This window comes from Schistocerca serialis, chromosome 1 (genome assembly GCF_023864345.2).
Source record: "Schistocerca serialis cubense isolate TAMUIC-IGC-003099 chromosome 1, iqSchSeri2.2, whole genome shotgun sequence".
In the NCBI taxonomy this organism is placed as follows: Eukaryota; Metazoa; Arthropoda; class Insecta; order Orthoptera; family Acrididae; genus Schistocerca; species Schistocerca serialis.
Genome location: NC_064638.1, coordinates 127240647 through 127251269, shown reverse-complemented (window position 1 = coordinate 127251269; position 10623 = coordinate 127240647). Strand labels below are relative to the sequence as shown.

The following is a 10623-nucleotide window of genomic DNA, read 5'->3' as shown; positions in this document are numbered from 1 at the left end:
CAGCACGTCATCCGAACGATAAAATTGTTTTTACACGTTTCTGAGATTCACTGACTAACATTGAACAAGAGTAATTTAGTAATGAGAACTGACGAGCCATTAGCGTTTACAGCATTTTACCACTATGATACAGAATGTCTCAATGACAGGCCTACTAAGTAGTGACTACTAAAGCAAAACAACTACCTTGGATGAGCAAGACCAGTCGATGTTGTCAAACGTCTACACGTACTAAATAAGAACTTCACGATGGTGTACAGCAAGTAACGTAACCTCATTTTGTCTCCAACCTCGAACCTCCTGAAGCACTGCACTGTCAGAACCAATTTCTTCTTTCGTCACGGAAAAAGTATATAATTACTCCAAATTACGTCGGATAAAGATACTTGTTTCGAAATGCGCTGAAGGCAAAAGAAATGAAATATAATTGAAGGCAGATCTCTTGCTACACAACTTCGCCCACGAGTTTATACACTCTAGACTTTTGTTTGTGAGGGCACCTGAAAATTCCTGCATAGCAGGAAACACGACACTTGCCAGGTGTGCCACAAGTAGAAAGAGAGGAGATTAAATTTTGACCGTTTCTCGGAAAGCATACATTTAAACAATGTGATCTATCAAGTTCTGGGTGTGCGACTGCAACAGTTCCATCTCCAGCACATACATATCGGCTGTGTATTTTTCAGACATTAAATTTTTGTAATATGGGAGCTAATTGAAACACGGATTGGAGCAACTCAGCTGTAATAATATTCCCTTTTATTCGCAAAAATGGATGTCAGTAACAGCAGTTTTCTTGACGATGAGTAAGAGTAACAGCGATCCAGGGAATGTTGATTTAAACCCAGTAATTCATCGCAAACTTCCATCAATTTATTAACGGTTTCGGTCTGTGCAGGCCACCTTCGGATCTGAAAATCAATATATAAAAAATCCATGGAATAAAAGGGACTATGCCGACGCAGCGACGTCAAATAAAAGAAGTATCCAGTACTTCCAGAAACAAACTATCGACTGTTTGGGCCGTTGACACACTACTTCCTAAGTACGAAGGCAACTGCCTCATACAGTAGATCACGTCTGAGGATGATCACTATAGACTGAAATCGACAGTAAATTATTAAACATTTGCGATCAAGCACTAGATATAAAGAGAATTAAAATCACAGTGTGAATTAGATTGTCAGCTCACTGAATTTTAGGTCCACTCTTATACCTTATACGTATGAATGACATTCCATTTAACATTCATAAAGCAGAATTGGTACTTTTTTAAAGACGACACTAGTATTGTAATAAGTCCCATTAGATACAAAACAGCAGAGATTATTAACCTTGTTTTCCAAAGTATTATTAAGTGGCTTTCTGAAAAAGGAGTCTTCCTATATTCTGAGAAAACACTCAATATTCAGCTCTGTACAAAAAATAAAAACAGGAGTCAGTAAATAGGGTAGAATGCTCCAAAATTTTGGGTGAACGTATCATATCAACGAAAAACTTGTACTGAAAGAAGCATATTACTGAGCTACTTACACAACTAACTTAAGCTGCTTTTGATCATCGCGCAATTGCTAGTCTTGGAAAGAAACGAATGGACCTCTGGACACATTTTGCATAGTTTCACTCAGTAATATCTTATGGAAAAATTTTCTGGGGTAAATCAACAGTTAAAAAAGAAAGTACTGTTTGCACAAGAGCGAGGAGAAAGAATGGCATGTGGTATCCAAGCGCGGTTGCGAATTAGACACCTCTTGAAGGAGTTAGTCATTTTAACTGCACCAACACAATATATATATATTCGCTATCGAAATTTGTCATAAGTTATCCATTACAATTTGAGAAGAATAGTGATGTTATTACCTACACCACCAGACAAAAACAAATTACCTTTATAACACGTTATCGAAGCTGGCAGTGTAACAACTACAAGACAAGCAGCAAAGCAAGTTTTAAATCAAAGCTGAAATCATTTCTCCTGGACAACTATTTCGTTGACGAATTTTTATTTAAAAAGTGATAAAAATATGTATTTTTATGTTACCATCAATCACATCCTGTAGACTGATTCGATTCCAATCATTTTGATAAAAGAATCTATAAATGATCTGTGGAACATCTACCTGACTAATTCCAAAAGGTATGAAAGACATACGGCCAAAATACAAAAAGTGTAGGAGGTGTAGCCGGAGTACTGTTGAATCCTGAAATGTAGCACCTCATTTGGTTCACTGTCAGATCAATGCGGAGATGCATACATGAACAACTTGTTCACACAACATCTCACGGTATTCGAGGGTAAACTGAAATATTCGAACGAGAGTACCATTCTCTACAGCGCCGCGCGGCATGGAGACACGTTCGAAACTGCTTTCCGAAGTTGCCACCACTGTAGTAAGATGCAATGTACTGCAGTGAGACTTGTTCCAGTGCTGACTCACCGTCCTTTTGCGGACAGCAGTTGGTACGAAACTTTTCATTTCTGAAAACCATAGATTTACACATTAGCTGCACTTTCATGATAACAAACAGTTTCGATCAAACTACAGATGAGATCCTCGGGTATAAAACAACTGAAACGGACCTGATTGGTTGACCAGGCAAAAGTGAAGGTGCATAAATGAACGATTGGTTCACGCCCTTTCTACATCTACATCTACATACATACTCCGCAATCCACCATACGGTGCGTGGCGGAGGGTACCTCGTACCACAACTAGCATCTTCTCTCCCTATTCCAGTCCCAAACAGAACGAGGGAAAAATGACTGCCTATATGCATCTGTACGAGCACTAATCTCTCTTATCTTATCTTTGTGGTCTTTCCGCGAAATAAAAGTTGGCGGCAGTAAAATTGTACTGCAGTCAGCCTCAAAAGCTGGTTCTCTAAATTTCCTCAGTAGCGATTCACGAAAAGAATGCCTCCTTTCCTCCAGAGACTCCCTCTCGAGTTCCTGAAGCATTTCCGTAACACTCGCGTGATGATCAAATCTACTAGTAACATATCTAGTAGCCCACCTATGAATTGCTTCTATGTCCTCCCTCAATCCGACCTGATAGGGATCCCAATCGCTCGAGCAGTACTCAAGAATAGGTCGTATTAGTGTTTTATAAGCGGTCCCGTACACCATAGCATCATCAGCAAACAACCGCACATTGCCATCCACCCTATCCAAAAGATCATTTATGTAGATAGAAAACAACAGCGGACCTACCACACTTCCCTGGGACACTCCAGATGATACCCTCACCTCCGATGAACACTCACCATCGAGGACAGCGTACCATTTCACGTGGTATTCGAGGGTAAATCGAAATATACTGAATGAGAGAACCAGTTCCTGAAGTTTCGTCTGGCATGGAGGCAGCTTCGAACATGCTTTCCAAACTTACGACCAGTATATTGGGATGCAACGCAATCGTGTTAAACATTTATCAGTATTGTTTCAATCTCCAGTTCCAGACAGGAACTGATATAAAATTTATTTGGAAACTCGAGATTTGCACAAAACTTGCACTTTTTTCAATAAAAATCAATTTCGATCAAACAACAGATCGTTCTCAGGTATAAAACGGCTTCAGTTAGAAGACACGTGTCAAATCATGACGACTTGCATCTAGATGAACGTTGCAAACCAATTGCGTTAAAACCATACAATTGAGGAAGACAGGCGACTCTTTTTTGCTGTCAGAAATAACCTAAAGTGTAGTTCTACAGCATCTGTTGATCAGATATACCCGCGTGTTACACATTTCGAGATATGCAGGACCACACATAGTCACTCCGCCGTGGAAGGCTTGCGTAAATCGGAGTCTGCTGCACTATCCAAGTATTGCCAAACGGCCCTCCGCCTACCCCTCCAGTCGATGCTAAGCCCACTGGAGCTCCCTCCCCATAGGTGGTACTTATAACCTGAGGGTCACGTGACCACTGCGAAGGAGGACTTGGGGAGCGGTTACCGGTCCAGCCCACGGCGGCGAGGTACTATAAATAGGGGTTCCGGCCACCACCGAGGTACAGTTTTCTGCGCAGCACACCAGAAAACACCAACCAACCATGTACAAGGTGAGTGCTCCTCCATACTCGTCGAAAATAGTTAGCTAGCGCTGTAAACCACTAATCTACATGCTCTCTTTATGGCAACGAGATAGTTTAAGGTAAATGCGACGTCAAATAGACTAAAATGTAATGTAAATCCTAAGGAATGTCATCAGAAACAAAAGAAGGGGAATATTCAGCTCCTTTGATTCGTCTCTTAACTTCGGAGGTGTTGCAGAGCAACTTTCGTACGGTTGCTTTTCAAGTTCGCATGAAAACATGCTTCCAACGATGGTGCAGTTCGTCAGATTGCATTTCAGGGCTTAAAATGCACCGTAGAACTATTATCGTGTCAGTTGCGCTTGTAGTATCGACTAATCTCATGTCAAACTGTGCTCATGAACAAAGATGCAGATTGAAACTTCCTGGCAGATTACATCCATTATGTATATTCCCATACAAGGGAGACATATTAGCAGAAAGTCGCTTGCCCAGTGTCGGCCGATAAATCGATATTACAGTGCCTGTGTTATTCCGAATTACGATGTTAAGTTCCTTTGGACTGCATGCATGGTGGATAGCTTAAGGTGACATCGATTCTAACTAAAAAATTAAAGGTTTGTCGTACAATTTAGTAATTTATATGTACTTTTTGCAACTGTCAAAATGTCTTTCTCTTTCGAATAAGCTCTCCACAGTGAAGTTGCATAATGGACGAGGTGTAAAAACAGTGTTCTGAGGTATCTATGTACATTGTCCCATTTCCTTGCCTCCGAATTCAGATTTCATGTAGTTTCGCTGAATTACTTCAGGCTAATGGTAACATGATTCGCGTCCCGATTCTGTCCATACCCTCGTCAAATCCTAGTTAATACTCTGTTTCATATTAGCACGGCTTCGATGGAATGTTAAACTTAAACCTATCTTATCCTTTATAAGTGATGCTGTAGTTTGGATACGGCGTTAAGTTGCTGGTCATTGAATAAGAGACGTGATACGCGAGTGAACATTTCGAATGAGTACGGAGAAAATACGACTAAGTATAATGTTGCCTCGATGACTGATGTACTAGCTTCAAAGCATACGGATTCTCTGTACGCGAGTCAGGCTACCAAAAAGAGTGTCATGATCTCTATAATAGGTTCGTAAATTTCAAAGGTAGTTTAAAAAGGGGTTCTTTGATGCTGATTGCTAGGGGCCTTAAAGCACGCTTTACTTCTGTTGAACGCTGGGGCCCTCCGTTGCTTGTACATAGCCAATTGCCGTCAAAAATCAAATCCAGCAAGTATCAGCAAGTGGTACGGTAACTCAGAAACATGATTTTCTGCAGTGAAAATCTCTGCATTTTGAGAGAATGACCTGCACAAAAAGTAGATTAGCTTCCGCAAGATCTTCAGGAAACGACACTGTGGCTTGCATCGCTTTATTTCGATTGACGCAGCTGTATATTTCTCTGACAGAACTCTTATATCTAGGGGCAGGTGATAACGTATTATTGATGAAGTTTCCGATTGAAATCAATGACACTTTCATTTATGTCGTAGGCACTATGTAAGTACAGTTTCAAGCGGTGAAACTACAAATGAAGTGAATTAGAAGAAAGAATTCGCCTGCTAAGAAAGAATGCAGCTTTGGCACCGTGTCGCAATACCAGCTGCACCTGATATTCTAAGTGCAGTCATTGTAATTGTTTAGAGACTTCATTACCAAACGAAAGTGCACGGTACTGACATCAAAACAGGCAGTTCTGTTATTCAGAGAGAACACCCGTCGCTGCTACTGATATACGTCGGTCGGCTTTACTGCTTTTGAGCAGCGCTACATTTAGTGGGCAATGAAGGAGGAGCTCGTTTGCCTACCTGCCGGGCCAATTTGCATTCGCGGGCAGGTTGCGACTTCTCGAACCCGCCCCACGTAACGCATGGCCAGTGGGCCTTGGCCAAGAATGCTCCCGTCTGACCCAGTGCTGCCTGGACAGTTGAGTAACGACCCGCAACGGGTCTATTTCATACGCCCACGCCGGGTGCCACTCCTAATGGCCGAAAATGCAGATTAGCCCTACAACACATTTCTAAAATTAAAACACGATCTGTGCAAATTTAAGCCTCTCCAAAACCAGCCACATTCGTGTTCTTATAAATGATTTTTTTAGATCTGAAGAAATCATATAATATATTCTAGCTGTTACGTATACTTGAACGTAAGCTTTAATTTCTATCATTACCAAATTGTAATTTACTGTAACGTGATATCGCGAGCCAGTTGTCACATTTCTATTCAAGAGGAGGGTGGCTCAAATCCTCATTCAGATTTAGGTTTGACACGGATTCCCCAAACCGTATAAGGAAATGCTGGGATGGTTCCCTTGGAAACATATCGGGATAGTTTCCTTAACTGCCCTTCCAAAACCTCACGTCGTCCACTTTAATCTTGCTACTTTTCTTCCTTTGCTTGTAATGTCATAATTATGAGTCGGTTGTTCTGACTACCTTTTATAGTTCTTACGATCGAAGCAGTTAATTTATTCACGAACAAATTATTATAGAAAACCCGTAAAGACTCAGCGAGGTCCTCTTCAATCTATCAAAGTTTGAATGGAGTCACATTTTAAAGCTTCGCACGGAATGGTTCAAAATTATCATTGACGTGTCTCCGTGGTTCAACAATAAAGTTAGGAAACTACTGCGAAAGCAAACAGAGCTTCACTGCAAGTTTAAACGCAGCCAAATCCTCTCAGACAAACAGAACCAAACGATGTCAAAGTTAGCGCAAGGACCGCTATGCGTGAAGCGTTCAGTGAATTCGAAAGTACAATTCTATGTACCGACTTGACAGAAAATCCTAGGAAGTTCTGGTCTTACCTAAATCAGTAAGTGGCTCGAAACAGCATATCCAAACACTCCGGGATGATGATGGCATTGAAACATGGGATGACACGCGTAAAGCTGAAATGCTAAACACCTTTTTCCAAAGCTGTTTCACAGAGGAAGACCGCACTGCAGTTCCTTCTCTAAATCCTCGCACAAACGAAAAAATAGCTAACATCGAAATAAATGTCCAAGGAACAGAAAAGCAACTGGAATCACTCAACAGAGGAAAGTCCACTGGACCTGACGGGATACCAATTCCATTCTACACAGAGTACGCGAAAGAACTTGCCCCCCTTCTAACAGCCGTGTACCGCAAGTCTCTAGAGGAACGGAAGGTTCCAAATGATTAGAAAAGAGCACACGTAGTCCCAGTCTTCAAGAAGGGTCGTCGAGCAGATGCGCAAAACTATAGACCTATATCTCTGACGTCGATCTCTTGTAGAATTTTAGAACATGTTTTTTGGTCGCGTATCATGTCGTTTCTGGCAACCCAGAATCTACTCTGTAGCAATCAACATGGATTCCGGAAACAGCGATCGTGTGGAACCCAACTCGCTTTATTTGTTCATGAGACCCAGAAAATATTAGATACAAGCTCCCAGGTAGATGCTATTTTCCTTGACGTCCGGAAGGCGTTCGATACGTTTCCGCACTATCGCCTGATAAACAAAGTAAGAGCCTACGGAATATCAGACCAGCTGTGTGGCTGGATTGAAGAGTTTTTAGAAAACAGAATACAGCATGTTGTTATCAATGGAGAGACGTCTACAGATGTTAAAGTAACCCCTGGCGTGCCACAGGGGAGTGTTATGGGACCATTGCTTTTCACAATATATATAAATGACCTAGTAGATAGTGTCGGAAGTTCCATGCGGATTTTCGCGGATGATGCTGTAGTATACAGAGAAGTTGCAGCATTAGAAAATTGTAGCGAAATGCAGGAAGATCTGCAGCGGATAGGCACTTGGTGCAGGGAGTGGCAACTGACCCTTAACATAGACAAATGTAATATATTGTGAATACATATTGTATGATTATATGATAGCGGAACAAACACAGGTAGCAGTTACTTCTGTAAAATATCTGGGAGTATGCGTGCGGAACGAAATGAAGTGGAATTATCATATAAAATTAATTGTTGGTAAGGCGGGTGCCAGCTTGAGATTCATTGGGAGAGTCCTTAGAAAATGTAGTCCATCAACAAAGGAGGTGGCTCGTTCGACCTATACTTGAGTATTGCTCATCAGTGTGGGATCCGTACCAGATCGGGTTGACGAAGGAGATAGAGGAGATCCAAAGAAGAGCGGCGCGTTTCGTCAGAGGGTTATTTGGTAAGCGTGATAGCGTTACGGAGATGTTTAGCAAACTCAAGTGGCAGACTTTGCAAAGACAGGCGCTCTGCATCGCGGTGTAGCTTGCTGTCCAGGTTTCGAGAGGGTGCGTTTCTGGATGAGGTATCGAATATATTGCCTCCCCCTACTTATACCTCCCGAGAAGATCACGAATGTAAAATTAGAGAGATTCGAGCGCACACGGAGGCTTTCAGGCAGTCGTTCTTCCCGCGAACCATACGCGACTGGAACAGAAAAGGGAGGTAATGACAGTGGCACGTAAAGTGCCCTTCGCCACACACAGTTGGGTGGCCTGCGGAGTGTAAATGTAGATGTAAATGTAGATCATTAATTTACCTTCCGTGTAAAGACACCACGAAAAAGGCAATACTGACAATACGCGCTTTTGGTAGAGAAATTTAAAATTAGTGTTCTGAGGGCTTCGCTTTAAGCAGCACTAGAGACAAGAGTACTAGCAATTTATTCAAGGTTTGGTTCGTTAAGAGACATACCACGTTGCTAATCTTCCAGTTGCCCGGCATGGCAACCCGCTTCTTTTGGCAGGTTTTAATTGCTACGATGTCTTTTCTACTGAGAAAATCTCACTCCTAAAGCACCGGAGCCTTTAAATTCGCCCTCTCTTGTCTGAAAATCGCAAACGAATTGCACAGAGAAACTTTAACACCCGCATGGTAATCATTATCCATTTCAGAGCATGTGGCTCACGAACATATCTGCGTAACTGCCTTCCTAATGATCTCAATAATAAATCTTTCACAATACTACTCAGATAGTATCAGCTACTCAAAGCTATTAAATCAGGCTCTGTCACGATACAGATAATGTTAAAACTGGGGCAACCAGAGCTGAAGTAGTCGTACGTAATGGATGATTCATACAGTACAACAGTGCTTAAATACAAGTGTTAAGCTATTAAAATATAAACATCAATTAAAATTGAATATGAATTTATGTCTGTAATCAACTTGTAGTTGTTCGTAATTGACTGACGATCCATATAGTACAACACTGCTTAAATACAGGTGTTAAAACTATTAAAATACAAACATGAATTATAATATAAAAATGAAGTTAACTCATGTCATCAGTCAAATGTTCAAATTCAAATGTGTGTGAAACCTTATGGGAGTTAACTGCTAAGGTCAGCAGTCCCTAAGCTTACACACTACTTAACCTAAATTATCCTAAGGACAAACACACACATCCATGCCCTAGGGAGGACTCGAACTTCCGCCGGGATCAGCCGCACAGTGCATGACTGCAGCGCCTTAGACCGCTCGGTCAATACCGCGCGGCGGTGATCAGTCCCTAAACTTACAAACTACTTAATCTAACTTAAACTAACTTACGCTAAGGACAACACACACGCCCATGCTTGAGGGAGGATTCGAACCTTCGACGGAGCGAGCCGCACGGACCGTGACAAGACGTCCTACACCACGCGGCGGCGTGTTCTATGTTGAGGACACTTGCAACACTTTCATGACCACTGAGAAAATGATTGAAAGTGTGAAACGACGCGAAAAACGCTTCGCAACGTCCATTATGTGATGTCGTATTTCCTTCTTTTGACGTCACCCTGTCCCTCTTTATATCACTGAGCATTCCTTGACAGCTACACATATTCCACTTTTTGTACTACATTTTGTATTGGCAGTTTACTTAGCCCTGCGTGTCTCACCAGCTTGTCCCACAAGTGGTTAGCTTGCGCCTATGCCCCACAGCTCGCCGTCTTCGCCGCCGTGCTGGCCGTGGCCCGCGCTGGCTTCCTGGCCGCCCCCGCCATCTCGTACGCCGCCCCCGCGGCCGTCGCCCCCGCGGCCATCACCTCCCAGAGCTCCAACATCCTGAGGAGCTTCGGCAACCTGGGACAGGTGTCCACCTACACCAAGACCGTCGACACGCCCTACTCCAGCGTCACGAAGTCTGACGTCCGCGTCAGCAACGACGCCGTCGCCCACGTTGCCGCCCCCGCCGTGGCCTACGCCGCCCCGGCCTACGCGCGCGCCTACGCCTCCCCCGCTGCCTACGCCGCCCCCGCCGTTGCCGCCCACGGTCTGCTGGGAGTGGCCTACTCCGCCGCCCCCGCCGTCGCTCACCTGACCTACAGCACCCCGGCTCTGTCCTACGCCTGGTAGACGGATTGAATCCTCATAATTATCAGCCATTATCTATTTATTCTGCACTGCATGTAAATAAACTTTTCGACATATAACATGCATTCTTTATTGGTATTTCACCATTAGTACGTTTCCCTTACCTTATAAATCCAATGCTTATGTGAAGATAAGTCATACATTTCTCTGCAAAAACTATCAAAATCGTGTATCTATCAAATACGGACCAGGACATAAGGTCTACCCACT

At 42.9% G+C, this 10623-nt stretch overlaps 1 protein-coding gene across 1 annotated transcript; it reads left to right on the top strand.

Moving 5' to 3' along the window:
* Positions 1-4033: 4033 nt before the first annotated feature.
* Positions 4034-10395, top strand: LOC126464054 (cuticle protein 67-like). Its single transcript, XM_050096205.1, has 2 exons — positions 4034-4062; positions 9982-10395. The coding sequence occupies exons 1-2, from the start codon at positions 4054-4056 to the stop codon at positions 10393-10395; spliced, it is 423 nt and encodes a 140-aa protein (XP_049952162.1). The 5' UTR covers positions 4034-4053.
* Positions 10396-10623: the final 228 nt, after the last annotated feature.